Source organism: Vombatus ursinus, unplaced genomic scaffold (genome assembly GCF_900497805.2).
Source record: "Vombatus ursinus unplaced genomic scaffold, bare-nosed wombat genome assembly UNPS02014809.1, whole genome shotgun sequence".
NCBI classification, from domain to species: domain Eukaryota; kingdom Metazoa; phylum Chordata; class Mammalia; order Diprotodontia; family Vombatidae; genus Vombatus; species Vombatus ursinus.
Window position 1 is genome coordinate 3661639 of NW_020954587.1, and position 19250 is coordinate 3680888.

Here is a 19250-nt window from a genome sequence, read left to right on the forward strand (position 1 = left end):
CAATTAAGCCTTCCCAGATTCCCCCAATCAGAAATTAATCTTTCTTTATTTGGTCCTCACATAGCACATTGTTGTTTTTTCTTCTCATATATTTATTATGCTTTATTTTGCATGATGTTTATTTCTGTATACTAAGTTACAGGCAATTTGACGGAGGAAGCTGTATCTTCTTATCTATCATTTCTATCTGTTCCAGAAGTTAGCAAAATTTTCAGTCTTTGGTACATACTAAGCATTTAATAAATATTTGCTGAATTGAAATGTGTTGAATCATCATAATCAGTCATGAGGTCATGGGTTAAAAGCTGGAAGGGACTTTGAGAATTGGGATCATTTCATTTTTTTGTCTTTGTATTACCAGGAACTGTAGGAGGTGCTTTCTAAATCGAATGATTGGACTAGTCCAACCCCCCCACAGAAGCTGAGGCCCAAAGAAATTAGATGACTTTCTAAGGTCAAATAGATAAAGCATAGCAAAGGTAGAATTTGAACCAGGATCCTCTGGCCTCAAGCCCAATATTTTTACCATTACACTAAACCCCTAAGTTATACTTGGCACTTCAGAGACGGATTTAGACTTTAAGCCTGGTTTTAAGACATCCTGGATATCTCTAACTATCAAGGCTTGTCGATGCAATTCTCAAAACAAAATTATTTTCAGTTCACTTGGGGGGAGGAATTTTAAATATGCCATATGGTAATTTCAAATATTGCCATTTTGGCACATATTTTGGAGGGAATTAGGAAATAAATCACCAAAAAAGGTGTTTTAATTAATTTTAATTTCTAAATCCTCACCAACGTTAATAGAAACATTATAAGGATTTTAAATGACTAACTGCTTTGAGTTTCATGGAACAAAATATGTTTAGGGTGGCTTGTTAATATCTCATGTCAAAAAAAAAAAGACATCTCCAAACTTGATGCTCATTTGATTGCAAAAGGCCATTAGGATTAAACCTCTGGTTCTAATACATGTTGAATGGGCTGACTGTCAACATTCATTAATCAATCATTATCTGGGGAAAGAAATGGTTGGAAAATGTTTTTCACTAAAATAAGAATGTTGCTGTGAAATCCTTTCTTCAATGTCATTCAATTCATCTCCTCCAAAAGAAGAAATTTGAGAGGGAGACTTATTAGCATTAAAGGAAAGAGATGATGGGTTGTCATTGACAGAGTTAGGAAATTTTAAAGGAAGAAACATGTGGAGGGTAGGGAGGAGATGATCAGTTTGCATTTGAAATGACTTTAGGTCTTTCAAATGGAAATATCTAGTGCACATGAGTATAAAAGTAAGGTTGAGACCAAGGGGACAGATTATCAAACTATCTGTATGATGATGAGAGAGGAAGCCATATGAATCAATAACCTGTGAAATAAATTAGAGAGAGTGAAAATACCTGACACTGTGGATGAATACAGAGAAGTATTTGACACAGTCCCTTGTTCTCAAGACGTGTATGTGGTTAATCAAACTTTATTTTGTAATACCTATCACTTCTCTGCAGACTTTGTAGCCTATTTACTTAGAGATTTATACCGAATTACATCAGGAATTCCATTGTATAGAACTTTCCAGTTTTTAGCATGTATGCTGCAGCCAAAATCTAGAATGTGACCCCTCTGAATAATATTGATGATTTAATCCATTTTGTCAACAAGTCCTAATTATAAGACCTATATAAACTACATACCAGGAGCTAGTAGAAGTGACTGCTGATCCATTGCCAATGAGTCTCCTATTTATTACCTTTATGACATTGGGAAGTCATTTAATTTCACAGGGCTTTACTTTCCTCACCTATAAAATGAGTGGCTTTATTCCCTCCCTAACTCCCTTGATGATCTCTGTGGACCCTCCAAGCCCTGAACCTGCTATACTATGATTTTAGTTACTATTTTATAATAGTAATTTGCTAATTGGTAGTTAAGCAGCTAGATGATTAAATGGATAGAGCACTGGTCCTGGAGTCAGGAAGATCTGAGTTCAAATGTGATCTCAGACACTTACTAGCCAGGTGACCTTGAGCAAGTCACTTGCTAAGGAGGCAGCTAAATAGCTTACTAGTTGTGTGACCTTGGGCAAGTCACTTAACCTCAGCTTACCTTAATCCACTGGAGAAGGAAATAGCAAACTACTCCAGTATCTTTGCCAAGAAAATCCCATGAACAATATGGTCCTTGAGTGTCATGGTCTATGAGGTCATAAAGAGTCATATAGGATTGAACAACAACAACAACAGTTTAGCATACTAAGAAAATTAATTATTTCCCCCTCTCAAAAATGGTATCTATATAGGAAGGATAAAACTCAGCATTTTAACCTATTTCTGGCTGACCTACTAGGAGCATATGCACCTAGTAGGTACTCAATTGTTATTGTTTGTCCTTTGTTCTCAAAGAGGATCATGATATCAGGGAGGTGATGTAAGTGAATTGGATTTAAGCGAGGGAGGGCTGTACAAAGACACCAGCCTCACTTTATCCTCTGGAGCCATCTGGGTCCAGTGGCAAGATATAGAGCAGGACAACTGGAGATGATGATTGGATAATTGGATAAGATAATCAAGGTAGCCGATGATTCCACAGAGCACAGGCCTCTAATGGATCTTCATCTTAGCATTATTTTGTCAAGGTTAAATTTTGTATTGAATGCTTATTTGGCTCAATAATTGTAAAGATAAAAAGATTTGGTATTGGAAAGGACCTTAGAAGTTGTCTAGTTCAGGGGTTGGCAAACTATTGCCTGAGTGGCCCACCACTTGATTTTTGTACATCTAAGAATTGTTTTTGTATTTCAAAATACAATGGCCCACAAGCCCTTCATTTGCTCACCTACTCTAATGCCCTCATTTTGCATATGAGGAAATGGAAAGTTAAATGACTTGTCCAAGGTCACACAGGTACACTGTAGCAGAGAGGGGCAAGGTCTTCTGGCTCTGAATCCATTTATTTAAGAAATCCTATTTTTTTCATACCCACTAAATTTATTGCCATTATTAATTCTTTCCTGGAAGCTGTTTTTGCCTTTTTTTTCATCAAGATCAAAGGCATAATTGGGGGGAGGGGGGGAAAGAACATATTGTTCAAGGAGAAAAGAAAAAAATTTAATGCAGTCATATACTGAATGACTCCCTTCTTTCATTTGACTACGAAGGTGATGGCCAAGGTACATTTTAACATCAATTCTGCCTTCCATAATTAAAGGGGAAAGCAGCAGCCCTGAGATGTCAGCAAACTAATGCTTACAAGTGTTGACCTGTGCACATCAATTGAAATATAAACAGGGCCCCTTTGACTAGGGATTGGAAAAGGTGCCAGATGCAATTTTCAAAGGAAGAATAATTCCATTTCCCTTCTTTCTCAATGCCCAGCTGGCTAAATACACTGGGAAGAAGCCTCCCGTGTGCCTGCCTGCCAATGATTACAGCCTTTTTACTTGAGACTAATTGAGTGGATTCATGGACACATTTGTTGTTGACAAAAAAAAGTACAGGAGCTGATAGAGAAGGGGAGGAGAATCCTGAGTGAGTCTTCTCATTTAGCACTTGGGCTTTGCTTTCAAGTGCTTCACAAGCTTTTCAAAGTACTTAGGCATCAATTTAATCACTCCTTACAGTACCCACATCAAGTAAATTAGTACTGTGCTCTGACTCTGCAGGTGCGGAAAACAAAGCACAAATAGGTTGAACCTCCCGCCTGGCTTCACCTAATTCATTTGTAGGAGAATCAGCCACAAAATTTAAGGCCCTTAAGTCTCACCTTAATGATATATACTTATTTATATTGCTTCTTCTAAGGCATGATTTACACACATTTGTAGAATTTGTTTAGCCAATATCCTTGTGAGGAAAGATGAGAAGAGGGCACAGATGTTATTTATTTCTATTTATACAAATAGGGAAGTGAAAGATTTAGGGACTTTTTGAATGTCATGTAACAAGAAGATTTGATTTTGTCTGTCCACTGATAAGGTCCACTTGGGTCTGGAATCAGAAGATGTGGGCCCTCAAGCTAGTTCTGTAATTTACTAACTATGTGACCTTACCCAGAGGTAAAGTGAAGTACCTCCCTCACCCATAAAGTGAGGGGACTGAATTTCAGAGTAGTTCCTTCCCATTCCAGTTGCTGTGAGTCTACACTGCTTTTTTTTTTAACTAGAATAATTGTGGTGTGTTAGAAATTAAACTGGATGCAAGGGACCAACTTTAGCTGCATGACTGGACAAGACACAACCTCTAAGCCTCAGTTTTCTAATGTGTAAATTGAGAATAATGATACGGATGGGGGGATCTGTGAACATTCAGGGGATTTTCCTTTTAGGGATCTGGATCCTCCCATCAATACCTGTACTACTTTCTCACAGGGTTGGAGGAAAAATTATATATAAAGCTTAAAGTCATATACAATTCTGGGTTATTTGTCAAAGCTATAACTAGGGTGAGGTGACTGGGCTTTTTGCCAGGTTGCCAAAATTTAGAGGGCTCTGAAAACTCTTTTATAAATTCATCATGTAGAGACAACTGAGCTCAGCACCTAATTTATTGCTGTTCAGTCATTTTTTTTAGTTATGTCCAACTCTTCATGACCCCATTTGGGGTTTTCTTGGCAAAGATAATGGAGTAGTCTGCCATTTCCTTCTCTAGCTCATTTTACAGATGTGTAACTGAGGCAAACAGGGTTAAGTGACTTGCCCAGGGTCACACAGCTAGTAATTGTGTGTGAGGCTGGATTTGGGCTCACAAAGATAATGAGTTTTCCTGATTTCAAGCCCAGAGCTCTCTCCACTGCTCCACCATGATGCCCTAGGGATCCCCTAATTAGTGTGATTAATTAGTTAAACTAGAAAGCTACCAGGTGGTGTGTTTCCTTCTCCAGCTGCAGCCTGGACCAGTATCCTGGGTAATGTCCAAAGAGGCAGAGAAAGGAGGCAGTTCTAAGACCTGAGTATTATCTTAAAATATTGATCTGAGAGTGTTGTTAGTGCCTTTTGCTCTGGCAATTTCTCTCTCTGTGAGAATAGATTTTCTTTTTACCAGTTCCTGCTATAGTATTTGCCAGGGAAACTTTTTTTTATAGTTTATTAGCCTTTTTATTTGTTTCTTATTTATTTATTTTTATTTTTATTTTATTTATTAGCCTTTATTAGCCTTTAAGTTTAGCACGTCCTCTTGGCTTCATGTTGAGTCTTCCAAAGTGTATCTGATGAAGGCAACTTCTCTCTAATTCATTATCACCCTCAATTTTTTTTCCTCTTCATATTTGTTCCCACTGGTTGGTTTTCCATTGACTATTCACCATTTGAACTAGCCTTCATAATCTGAATTATAATATCTTACATTTGTATAATGCTCCTCACTTTCCAAATTGCTTTTCTATCCTTTATCTCCTTTGATTTTCAAATATCCATGTGAAGAAAGTAAGGTCTGATTATGCCTTCTCCAGTTGAAAAATCTGAAGTGACTCATTATTGCCATGGGAATAAATTATAAACTCCTTAGCCTATCATTTAAAGCCCTCCACAATCTTGTTCCAATCTACCTTTTCAGACTTATTTCATGTTATTCTTCTTCATATTGGCTCTGTTCCAGACAAACTGGCCCAACTTCTGTACCTAAGCTTGACACTCCAACTCCTCTCCGTGCTTTTGTAAAAGTTGTCCCCCATTCCTGAAATGGACTCCTTTGGCATCTTCACCAGTTAGAATCCCTAACTTCCTTCAAAGCTCAAGCCAGGGACCACCTGAAGCCTTTCCAGTGTTAGATGCTCTTTGTCCTCTCCCTCTCCCTCCTCTCTTTCTCCCTCCTCTCTTTCTCCCTCCTCTTCCTCTCCCCTTCTCCTTATATCTACTAGTCTGTTTACATTCTGTATCCTCCCAGTCAAATGTAAAAACCTTGAGAGCAGAGGCTCTGGTTTCTGTCTTTGTTTCTCTTATACCTATAACATAGCAATTTCTTAGTAAATGTTTGTTGAACCGAATTGAAAGTAGGACAAGGTATTATTACACACATTTGATAGATGAGGAAACAGACACAGAGAAGTTACTGACTTCCTGGTTAATGACAGAGCCAGGACCCACATCTAGGTCTCAGACTCCAATCAACCTAAATGTTCATAAGATACTTATCTAAGAGGCTATTTAAACATTTTAAAAAGTAATTAATGTATTCATATTTTTGTTATATTTTGATATATTTTGTTTTTACATCACCTTCGTTTGTGAATAATATCCTTCTCCCTTTCCCTCCCCAGTGAGCCATCCCTTGTAACAAAGAATAAATAATTAAAGAAAAAAATTTTAAACAGCATTTCAGCAAAACTAACCTACATACTGACTTTCATAGTATATTCAATTCCCCACACCAATAGTCCTCCAGCTTTCTAATGAAGGATGAAAGGTACATTTTTTTGATCTATATGTTATTTCAAAAACAATGTGTTCTCTTTGTGAAAGAGCTCTCTTTGTCACGGAGATATAGTATAGTGGAAAACAAATGCCTCTGAATCAGAGACACTGGGCTCAAATCTCAGCTCTATTTTAAAAGTTCTGTGATCTTGGACAAAGACATTTAACTCTAAGCTTCTCTTTTCTCACCTATAAAATGAGGATAATAAAACTTGTACCCTATATACTTCATAGGGTTATTGTGAGCAAAGTATGTAAGAAATGTGAGCTATTATCTTTTGCATTAACTAAGTGCTCATTTATGTACTCAGTGATACTGTGGTAGTCTTGTAAGGAGAAATGTATGGCTCTGTGATAATCTATTTACATTTGTAAGCAAACAACTAATGTGACCTAGTGGTTGAAGAGTTCTGAACCAAATTTGACCCATGGTTCCAAAGCTTGATGATCCCTTTACTACAGAAAAATTGGAAGAGATGAGAGAACAGTTATTAGAGGCTTTAGAAATCGGACTCGGGAAAAGGAGTTGTTGAGATAATTTAGCTTAAAAAGAAAAGATTAAAAAAAAAGTAATTTCCTGGTCTGTGTATGAAGAGATATAAACATAAGGAATGGAAAGATGTTTTAAAGTACTGGTTACTAAGTTTATAAGTTTTAAGAAGAGAAATTTAGCTCCTTTCTTTTGTTTTGGTAACTAAGTCAGGAAGACCAGAGCTAATTCCTATTCCTAACACACAGAGACTGCTTTACCTGAGAAAGTCACCTCAGTGCCCCAGGTTATTTTCTCATGTTCCTCGCAATAATCCTAGAGAGGTTCCATTTTATAGATGAGGAAACTGAGGCAAATAGGTTAAGTCACTTGCCTGGGATCATACAATTAGCAAGTGTCTGAGGCTGGTATTTAAACTTAGGGTTTCCTGACTTCAGGCCCTCAGTTCTATCCACTGTGCCAACTAGCTGCCCAGCCAGATTATTTTCTAAGAGTATAAATTGCAGAACAGGTCTTCATGTATAGAGGGAGGTTTCTGGGTTTTTTTTTTCCCACTGGGGAGGTCCCCATAGCAATGAAATCATAAATCTATGCTAAGGAATAATATCTGACATTTTGATGCATAGCACGTTTAGGATGCAAAGTGCTTTATGTATATTATAATTTGAGCTTCATAACAGGTCTGTGAAGAAGATTCTACAAATAATGGGAAAACTGGGGCTCAGAAGACATAAAGAACTTAACCACAGTCACCTAGCTGGTAAATGTGAAAGGCAAGTTTTTTTTGTTTGTTTTTTTGTGTGAGGCAGTCAGGGTTAAGTGACTTGCCCAGGGTCACAGCTAGTAAGTGTCAAGTGTTTGAGACCAGATTTGAACTCAGGTTCTTCTGACTCCAAGGCCTGAGCTTTATCTGCTGCACCACCTAGCTGCCCCTGAATCCAAGTCTTCTTAACGGCATGGCAGAGAGAAAGCTCTCTTGGAATCCCAGGGCCTAACCCCAAGTGTTCTGAGTTAAATTAAATATATAGAATTGAACTTGATATAAATTGCAAACCAATTAGCACCAACCTTCTTGTGAAAGAATATAAACAACACTTACTAAATCAATAATTTAAATATATTCCCTTAGGGAATAAGAACTCATTAGATTATTACCACATCCCTCCTCTCAAAAATTGTGTATTTCATTAATATAGATGCATTAATTATATATCAAGATTATTTTTGGAGAAATTCAGTCATAAAATGTATGAATAACTAATAACTAGTTAGAAGTTTGAAAGATAAGTTCTAAAGGTTGTTTTTTCATTACATTTTTACTTTAAATATTTTAGGGATGTAAAAGTCCCTCATACCATGAGAAACCAATTGTAGTACCCCAAAACTCTATGGAGCAGTTAGGGGACAAGCTTTTAAAGTAATTATAGGAAAGCAATTGTGAGGACAAAAAAATTGAGTACATAAAAAATAATTAGAAATGTTGGTGTGTAATTAAACATAATCAACAAATATTTAAGTGTCTATTGTGTACCAGGCACTGTTGTGTTCCAGGAATACAAAGAAAGAAGTAAAACAATCCCTGTCCTCAAGGTACTTATTCTAATAGGGAAAACAATATGTGCATATATACAGAATATATACAAAATATACATGCGTAACAGTGGCTGGAGGTTAGAGGGGTTTGGCTAAAGAGGAAACTACAGAGGAAATTTCTAGGAAAGTAGGGGGCAGCTAGGTGGCGCCATAGTGCATACAGTGGCAGGCCTAGAGTCAAGAAGACTCATCTTCTTGAGTTCAAACCTGACCTCAGACATTTACTAGCTGTGTGACCCTGGGCAAGTCATTTAACCCTGTTTGCTTCAGTTTCCTCGTCTGTAAAATGAGCTGGAGAAGGAAATGGCAAACCCCTCCAATATGTTTGCCAAGAAAACCCCAAATGGGGTCACAAAGAGTCAGATACAACTAAAAACAACTGAACAACAACAACAAAAAAGCTCTATGGGGCTTTGTACCCACGAATGTGAAGATAGGGTGTGGGTCAGGAACCTGAAGTCAGTAATTTGAGGTATTGGCAGAATTATTGAAAAAGGCAGAAAATTTCCTAAGACAGGAGAGTTAGTTGGTCAAAGAAGTTCTGAGGGTTTTGGTCTTGGATTCCTGACCAGGTGAGAACTACTTAGTCTAAGCTATTCCCCAAACACAATCCTCTGGTCTTAACAACAGCTAGGATGCCTTCCACTTCCTTCAGGGTTCCTCACCTGTAGTCACAGAACCTGAGTAAAAAGAAAGCTCTGTGTCATCTAGTCCAAGCCAAACCTGAAGAGGAATCCTTTCTGATATTGTTGAAAAATGGTCCTCAAGCTTCCAACTTGAGAGATGAAAGAATGTGGTGGAGAACCCAAGAAGGGTAGCTCTAATTGTCAGGCAGGTTTTCCTGATGGGAGTGGAAATTTGCCTCTCTGTAACTTTCACCTACTGCTACTGCCCCCAGGACAATGTTGTTGTTCAGCCGTTCTGACTTCATGACTCCATTCAGGGTTTTCTTGGCAAAGATACTGGAGTAGTTTGCCATTTTTTTCCTCTAGTTCACTTTACAGATGAGTAAACTGAGAGAAACAGGGCTAAGTGATTTGCCAAGGGTCACACAGTTGGTAAGTAAGTGTCTGAGGTCAGATTTGAACTCAGGTCTTCCTGACCCCATGCACTCTATCTACTGTTCCACCTAGCTGCCCCAAATTTATCTTAGTGTCCCCCATATTCTGTGCAGCTTTTTCAACCCCAGTGAAGTCATCGCAATTATCTCCATTAACTCTTACCAGGTAATGTGAAAGAGTGGATAGCTAGTTGGCCTTAGAACCAGAAAGACCTGAGTCCTAGTATATACACCAGCTGTATGACCTTGGGCAGGTGACATAACTTTTAAGGTCCCTAGGCAGCTCTCAAAGACACTTAAGTGGTGGAGAAGGTGCTGAACAATATTAGTAATGGGATTTTTTTTTCATCTGGAATCCCCTATGCCAATGGAATCACAGATATAGTCTCTATCCCTGCCCCTACTCCCTAAATTTGACCTATGCTAAATAGGACTTATCATTCTGGTTTTGATCAAGGACTTTTGGGATATTGACTTTGTAGTCAGTGTTAGATATTCCTCCCAATTTTATGTGATCCGCAAATTTGACATGTGCTCCCTTCCTGTGCCATAGGAGCATTCATGTAGGCATCTGAAGAGGGAGTGACATTGTTTGGCTGGACTGTTTGGCTGAAACCCACGCTCTGTCCACGTGTGGAACTCACAGACTACTGTTGTTGTTTATCCTTCCTTCTCGAAGAGGACAATGACATTAGGAGGGAGGACATTCCAGGCAGGGAGGGTAGCTTGTATGAATTCAAAGCAAGGGGAGATGGAACTTCAAATCTGTGGAATGCCTGGTAGTCCAGTTTTGCTGAAACATAGAGTATATGAAGTAAAGTAATATGACACAGAACTGGAAAGATAAGTGGGAACCAGATTGTGCAGATATCTAGAACAGTTATCTCTATTTTATCCTAGAGGAAATAGTAACCTATTGAAGAATTTTGAGCATGGTCAGACTTGGGCCTTACTAACATATTTTTAGCAACTGAGGATAGAATGGAGAAAATACTAGAAGGAGAGTGACCAATTAGAACCTGTAATAACAGTACAGACAAGAGGTGATAAAGGCCTAGAGCCTTTGGAATGAGGAGAAGGTATTATTTTTTTAATTAATTAATTATTAGTTTTTAACATTCACTTTTTTTTTTTTTGGTGAGACAATCTGGGTTAAGTGACTTGCCCAGGGTCACACAGCTAATAAGTGTTAACTGTCTGGTCTGAGGCTGGATTTGAACTCAGGTCCTCCTGACTCCAGGTCTGGTGCTCTATCCACCTAGCTGCCCCTGCAACATTCACTTTTATAAGATTTTGAGTTCCAAATTATTCTCCTCTCCCCTTCCCCAAGATGGCATGCAATCTGATATAGGCTATACATGTACAATCATATTAAACATATTTCCACATTAGTATGTTGTGAAAGGAGAATCAGAACAAAAGGAAAAATCACAAGAAAGAAAATACAAAACAAAAAGAAGAGAAAATAGTATGTTGTGATCTGCATTCAGACTCCAAAGTTCTTTCTCTGGACATGGATAACATTTTCCATCATGAGTCTTTTGGAATTGTCTTAGATCATTGCATTGCTGAGAAGAGGTAAGTCTAACAAAGTTGGTCATCGCACAATGTTGCTATTACTGTGTACATCTCCTGGTTCTGCTCAAGAATGAGGAGAAGGTAATCTTCACTCAACTGCCTTCTCAGGCCTACCTCTGAAATCCACTGAGGCTGTAGCAACTTACCATAGGCTGGCATACAGAGTGAGAGAATACCCACTTTCCTGTGTATCCCTCCCCCCAAAAAAAGAGTTTTGTCTAGTCATGGTTAAAATAATAATGCAAAGGAGACACAACAAACAAAAAGCAATTATTCTGTTTTGCAGGATAGCAGAAAGAAACAGGGACTTAGTATGAAAAATAAGGAGAAGAATGCCAAGCCACTATCTGAATTTCTCATTTTGTTTTGCCAGTGGTGACAGGAGTGACAGGATGAATTCACTGGTATTGTCCATAGATGGAAAAAATATCTTAAATTGTGACTTTGCCAAGTCTGGCAATTTTATCCTCTACAGGCTTTCTAATCCTTTTATGCATCTCCATGATATCTTTGCCTGATTTTTTAAAAAATTTCTTCCTAGGATTTGCTCTGCTTGGAGGACATCCTTGTTTCCTGACGACCCAAGATATCCATTTGGGAGTGAATGAAAGTCTCACAGACACTGCACGGTTTGTAAACAAATCTTTATTAATCTTTTCCAAATGTGGATTTAGAATATGTCTGGATCACTCTCTTGAAACAAAATTATTGATACCTTTGTAAGTGATTTTGATAAGGTGTTTTTGTTTTTGTTCAATAAGTTAACAAGCATTTATTAAGTTCCTACTACGTGTGAGGCACTGTGTCAATCCTAGATATACAAGAAGCAAAGTCAAACATTTTCTGACCTCATGGAGCTTACATTCTATTGGGGCAAATAACATATATATAGGTAGGGTATATGTGACACAATACAAATCAAATAGGGGACACAGGCAAGGCTTTGTACAGCAGAGATGTTCTCCCTACTCTCTGCCTGTAGCGAATATCAAAACTGAAGAGCAGCTAATTGCAAAAGCTCTCCCACTGGAATATTTAGAGGAGTCAAATAGTGAGGAGAGGGCTGGTATATACTAAGATGAATATTTAATGTGAATGTTGCTGGATAGACTGTTTGATGTAGGCCATTCTACTTTTTGACAACTCTAATTGTTAGGAGGGGTGTATGGGAGTGTTCAGGAAGACCAGCACCTCTGGTGTGAGGGCTTGCCAGGTCCTTTTCAGGGCTGCTCAATCCACCTTTGGTGTCCACCTTTCACTCAGCTCTCACCTGTGGCTCCAACAAGCTGTAGCATAAGCAGCAGCCCCACTCTGGTAAACTGTCTCAGCAGGTGGGCTAAACCACATTGAGGGTAACCAACAGGCCTCAAACTCATTGGTTAGTTAGAGGGATGTCAAGTATGTGAAGACTTGCCCTGCCAGAATGGGTGGATGAGAACAGCCATCAAGGCTGGTCATTGGATGCAGGAACTGTGAAGTGCTTAGAGTTTGGTCAGACATGGAAGACACCAAGGTCATCCACTGTATCCTGGACCATCGCCAGTCATCTTGAATTTTGTCCTGCCACTGGACTTCAATGACTCTGGAGTAGAGAGCAAAGCTGACAACTTTGTGCAACTCTGCCTCACTTAAATTCAATTCATGCCCAAGTCAAGGCATCATCTAGTGATGTCATGGGTCCTCTTCAAAAATGAAGAAGAAACAGCAATTGTTAGGAAATTTCTCCTGATGTGAGGCCTAAATTTGCTTCTTTGCAATTTCCATTCATTGCTTTTGGTTATGCTTTTGGGGTCAAACAGAACAAATATAATTCTCCCTCCATGACAATCCTTCAAATAGTTGAAATCAGTTATATAGAATCCTGAATCTTCTTTTTTCCAGGCTAATCATGCCCAGTTCCTTAAATGGGTTCTCATATGATATGGACTCAAGGCCCTTCTTCATTCTGCTAGCTTTCCTCTAGACATTCTCCAGTCTCACAATATCTTTTTTAAACAGTGATGCCCCAAATAGGACATTCCAGAAAAGGTCTAACAAAAGCAGAGAACAGTGGGATCATTACCTTCGTACTCCTGGATGCTATGTCCATCTAAATGCATATCATATTAGCTTTTTTAGCTACTTCATCACACTCCTGACTCATATCTAGCTTTCAGTTTACTAAAGTCTCTAGGTTGTTTTTTTCTGGGGTGGGGGGGAGGGTGATTGCTTATGCCTCCACCATTTCATACTTGTGAAGTGTGTGGTTTTGTTTTTTTTTTTTTTGTATGACTACATTTATTACTACATTACTGGAGTTTATCTTATAATATTCAGACCAATGCTCTATCCTACTGGATCCTTTTGGATCCTGACTCTTTTGTCCAGTGGGTTAGATAGCCCTCTTAACTCTGAGTAACTGCAGATTCAATGCATAACATCTATGTCTTGATAAATATGTTAGACAGAACAGGGCCAAATATGAATAGAAGCCTGAGGTACTCCATTGGAGACCTCTTGCCATGTTTATACTGGACACCTGCTCTAGCTACCCAACCCAGTTCTGAATCCATCAAATTATTATTTTCTAATCCATATCTCTTCATCTTCTCCACAAAAGCAGTATACGTTACTTTACCAAAAGCATTGCTAAAATCTAGCTTAGGTCAGGTTGCTGTTCTTTGTCCTTGGTTCCTGAAGAGGACCAAGACATCAAGGAAGTGATGCCATGACATGCAAGTGAATTGAATTTAAGTAAGAAGGGCTGAACTTAGGTCAGGGAAAGAATTTATAAAGAACGTATATGCCAGGTACTGTGCTAAGTACTGGAAATACAAATACACACAAAAGGAAAGATAGTCTTTGCCCTCAAGGAGTTTATATTTTAATGAGGGGCAGTGAATAACCTATAAAGGAGAGCTGAAAAGCAAGGGGGCAGAGAGAAATACTAGACTGGGGACAAGGCATAAATGTTCATGACCACCAGTTTAGAAGTGAGCATGGTTCACTTTCTCAAATGAGAGTCCCAGGCAAGAACTCACCAATTAGAGGAAGCAGCTGACGAGGTCAAGGCATCTCCAAATGAGAAGGAAAGATATTTGGGGTGGGTGTATAAAAGTCAGGAGAGTCCAGAGCAGAGTCAGATGAGAGGTCAACACACTATATCCACAGAATTCCCCTCATTTATTAGTTTCCTCTTAGAACAGGAAGTAAGGTTAAGCTGGAGGAAGATGAGAATTCCTGAAAACAAGGAATAATAAGAAAGATTGGAGAACCAAAATAATGTTGTGTCACAGAAGAGATATCCAAAAAGGAAATACTTTCAAGGTCAACAGAGTCAACAGCAACAATAAGACAAGGAAATCGAGAATAGAGAAAAAGAAATAACAGTTGGTTTTTTTTAATACTGTATGGAATGTCCTGGCATGGACTCTGTTCCATCTTTGTCTTCCTCAAACTCTGCCTATTGGCATTTTGAGCAGCCTCCTCAGAAGGCCTTCAGGATAGCAAATAGCTTTGCCCTTTGTAGCCTTTAGCTTCCTCTTTGGGGAGTCAAATAACCTTGTTGCATTTCCACCCAAGACAGGAATTCCACTTGCTGATGATTAGAAAAACCCTGAGGGGAGGGGAAAGGTAATCTCCTCTGGTGGCCAAGGTGCAGCAAGCATATACAGAATAGCGAGGCTACCTTCATACAAGGATGTTTGTGGAACACAAAGATTCAGTGCTGACAGATGAGGGAGTTGGCTGCCAACAAGAGACTGAGAGCTCTAAGAGCTCATAGGAGGTCAGGAAACTAAATTGCAGGTGGTGCGAGGTAGATTAAATCACCCCAGCTCCCCTGATTTTTATCTTCTTATTGTGATGGCTTATATCCCCACTTCTTCCTGCCATCTCCAGAAACATTAATTGCCTTTGCTGGATGAGTCTTGGAGAAGTGTTCTGATTCAGCTATCCCAAGCTGGTCCACAGACACACTGTACTTAAATGTTCAAACTTACAAAGATATAGATTTGCTTATTCCTTTTCACTTAGCAAACACCTTTTCCCATGTCAGGCTGACCTCTCCTACTGACCTACACTTTGATTTTCCACATCTTTTCTTTTCCCAACCAAAAAGAAAGAAAAAAGCATGACACTCATTCTTCATCAGTACTTTGACTGAAGACTAATTTTATATAATTTTCAGGTTCTCCTACTCATTTGCGTCAGTAAAAAGCCTACCCTGGGGTGCAGGGGATAAAAGTTTCCTTTGGAGTCAAGAAGGTCATAGAATCATGGATTTAGAACTAGGAGGGACCTTACCCTCCCCTCCCCATTTCACAGATGAGAAACCTGAGCTCCCCTCCCCATTTCACAGATGAGAAACCTGAGGCCAGAGAAGGTTAAGTGAGTTGCCAAGGTCACCCAGAAATGATATTTGAAAAGTCCAAGTTTTTTGATCTTAAGTCAGTGACCTTTTATTGTATTCAAATCTAAGCTCTCAGACATTCTGGTTGTGTCATCCTGGGCAATTAACCTCTCTGGGCCCCAGGCGATATGTTAACACTTTAAGTTGCCAGCTGATCTGCAGTGGTAAGAGGGAGTTTCCTCACTTGACTAAATGAAATCACAGGTCTCATCTAAAACCAAATTGTTTCCTTTACTGTGCTTATGCATCTCCTCTTACCTGAGCTCAGATCCAACCTGTTTCAAAAGTTGGCACCTTCTTCAAAGTGCTAGAAGTATTCTAAGCAACCAAAGAGAGTTGCCCATTATTCTGCCACAGAATATTAGGGACCCGGATGAGAGCTAGGAGAGCTTTCAAGGCAGCTGAATGGAGTTTTCAAGCATAGTAATTAAAGCCCTGGCCCTGAAGTCAGAAAGATCCGAGTTCCGGTTTTACTACTTATTGGTTGTGATCCTGTGCAAGTCAATTAACCTCTGTCTCCATTTCCTCATCTATAAAACAGGGATAACAATAGTACCTACCTCACAGGGTTGTTGTGAGCATAAAATGAGATATTTGTGAAAACGTTTAGTCCAATTCCTGGTACATGGTAGGCACTATATAAATGCTTATTTATTTCCCACTCCTTCACCTTAGCTTTCGATTCAGTGGAGTGGTAGCAGTTTTGACCTGACTGTTGACAGTTTGGCTCTGAACACAGAGACAGAAACTTAGTTACTAAGTTGTTCAGTCAGATCCAGGACATATATCAATCTCATGGCCCCCAAAAATGTATAAAATAAAAGGGATATAAAAAAGAAATAGAATGCATATACGCTATGAAATCCTTTAGCATTGAAGGAAGATAAGATTAATTCTATCTGTCCTTGTTCCCCTTATGAACTCATTCATCTAAGCCTGAGACCATAACATTTTATAATAACCATGCTGTGCAAATTGTTCTGTAGTTCTATATTTGGGTTAGGATGGATAATGCAAATGCAATAAACATAAGGAATGAGGCCTAGTTTTGCTAATGCCAGTGAAAGATGGTCATGATTGCCTGAAGGTGTGCAGCCATGTTGCACCATGAGCAAACAGATCTCTCTCTCTCTCTCTCTCTCTCTCTCTCTCTCTCTCTCTCTCTCTCTCTCTGTCTCTCTCTCTCTCTCTCTCTCTCCAACAAAAATGCAAGTAGACAGAAGTTAAGAGCATCAGTAGTGGGAGGTGGGGGGGAACAGAGGGCATTTTACACATCTATAACCTCTCATTTGTAGCATTTATGAAAAAAAAAAAAGCTTTCACAGCCTTTAAGAGTTGTGTTTTAAATTGATGGGAGATTATATAAAGTCCAGATGACTTTTAATGTTTCTAGAGCCCTGCTGTAGTTACATTTTTGTCAGTGTTTCCAATAAAAGGTCTTTTAAAAAAAAGTCTTTAATAGTACCCCCTCCCCAATCCTGGATGATTTATAACATCTTTGAGTCAAATAAAATTAAAATGCATTTCTGCTGACAACATAATAAAGCAGCACTTAGCATTTAAACCTCTGTTTTCCCCTTCATTTATTGGGGGAAAACAATTTGAGGGCTACCCCATGCTCTTGATATACCCCAAGATCTCATTTTCATATCAGCAGGATACTGGAACAGAGAAAACATTGTCACAAGCTTCAGTGGCAAAGATAGAGTGATTGCAGGGTCCTGGGTTTCATAACCCCGGTCTTAGAATCAAGCTCTGTAACCAACACCCTGGGAGACTTTTGAGATTTTACTAGGAATATTTTTATCTTTCTTCCTACTCTAACTAGAAGAAGACCAACCATTTCACCCATTTGGCCAAATAACTAATTTTATGACCTTCTGATTTGGAATTCTCTGCTCTTTCCAAAACAATCTTTTTTTTTTTTATGGTGTTTGTGAAAGCTGTTTGATAAATGTGAAGCACAATTTAAATGAAAGGTAGGAACCTACATTTGTGTATATGAACTTTGTGTTCATATACTGCTATAAAGTTTCCAGGTTACTTTCACATTTGATCTTCATAAAAGCCCTTTGAGGCGGAGGCAAGCATATATTACTATTCCTGTTTTACAGATGAGGAAAGAGAGAATACAAATTGGTCAACGGCCTTGCCCAAGTTCACCTGGAAAGTATATAACTAGTATCCACATCTTTTACTTCCATGTAAAATGCTTTTTTTCCTACTTATAATAATAGCATGTATGTATAATATATAATATAATATATGCATAGTATATAATAATACAAAATGATTTGCATGTGTCTTTAGACACTCACATTTAAGGTAAGATGTTAAAATATTATTATTTCCATTTTATGGGTGAGAAAACTGAGGAACAGTGAGGTAAAGTGATTTTTTTTTTAAGGTCATGTAGCCTCAAACACAACTTTTCATTCAACCTTCAATCAATAAACACTTATTAAGTGTGAATGCAAAGAAGGAACAAATAAAGATTTTGCTCATGAATCATATAGACTAGCTGAGAATAGAGATATGACAACAAAGTAAAGGAAAACTTCTTGGGAAAGAATGCAGCGAAAGAATATTACTTAAAATAGAATGTTAGAAGGAAGGGAGAAGAAAAGATTTTTAACCACATGCCCAAATAAGCAGGGGAAGAAAGAGATAAAAACAAAGAGGAAAGATAGATGATTAAGTAAAGTTTTAAAAATTTAAACATAGTATCAAGAAATAGATACAATGTTCTAGATGTAATTTGACTGCAGGAGAATGAAGGATATCTTACTGACAGCATGATTCTTTTAGCTGCATTTTTATCAGTGAGGTCACACTCATGGTTCGTGAGTGGCTCGATTGAAAAATCCAATCTTTTTCATATGCAGAGCTAGAACTAGCATGGTTGAACAAGGATTTGCCTCAGGTGCCACACGAGGCGTGTGCTTCTTCCCTGGGAGAGCAAACTTCCATGTTTCCTCACATGTACCCACACCTTGCCTCATGATCCTTCCTTGAAGCATGGGACACAACTGATCTATAGTACTCACTGAGGGTATTCTGTCCCACCTAACAACGGGACCATCCTATATCCTATCATACCTATGCTATCTGGGGGCTCTGTGCCACCATCTTTCCCCTGCTGTTCTTTGTTACTATCTCTTCCTTCCAACTGAATTTGTCTCAGATATGTTGTTCAATCATTCAGTTATGTCCAACTCCTCATGACCCCATGAACCAGAGCACACCAGGCCCTTCTATCCTCCACTATCTTTCAAAGTCTGTCCAAATTCATGTTCATTGTTTCCGTCTCATCCTCTGCTGTCCCCTTCTCCTTTTGCCTTCAGTCTTTCCCATCATCAGGATCTTTTCCAGTGAGTCCCATCTTCCCATTATATGGCCAAAGTATTTAAGCTTCAGGTTCAATATTTGACCTTCCAGTGCCTCAGGTGTAGTTTTGCCTAATTGTGGCTCTAACCATATGCACTGATGCTGAACCAAGTCTATTCATGTCTTACATTTGTATATTCCTTTCTTTATTTTCTTTCTATTCTTTCTTCTTTCTTCCTTCCATCTTTCCTTTCTTCTTTCCTTTCTTCCTTCCTTCTTTCCTTTCTTTCTTCCTTCATTCCTTCCTTTCTTCCTTTCTTTCTTTCTTTTTTCTTTCTTTCTTCCTTCCTTCCTTCCTTTCTTTCTTTTTCTTTCTTTCTTTCTTTCTTTCTTTCTTTCTTTC

The 19250-nt window shown here is 38.6% G+C and overlaps 1 protein-coding gene across 1 annotated transcript in view; it reads left to right on the forward strand.

The window, feature by feature from the left end:
- Nucleotides 1–19250, forward strand: part of OTC (ornithine carbamoyltransferase) — a 73657-nt gene that overhangs the window by 29278 nt on the left and 25129 nt on the right. The window contains exon 4 of the mRNA XM_027875589.1: nucleotides 11672–11759. Within this exon, the coding sequence (XP_027731390.1) occupies nucleotides 11672–11759 (88 nt within the window). The remainder of the gene's footprint in view (nucleotides 1–11671; nucleotides 11760–19250) is intronic.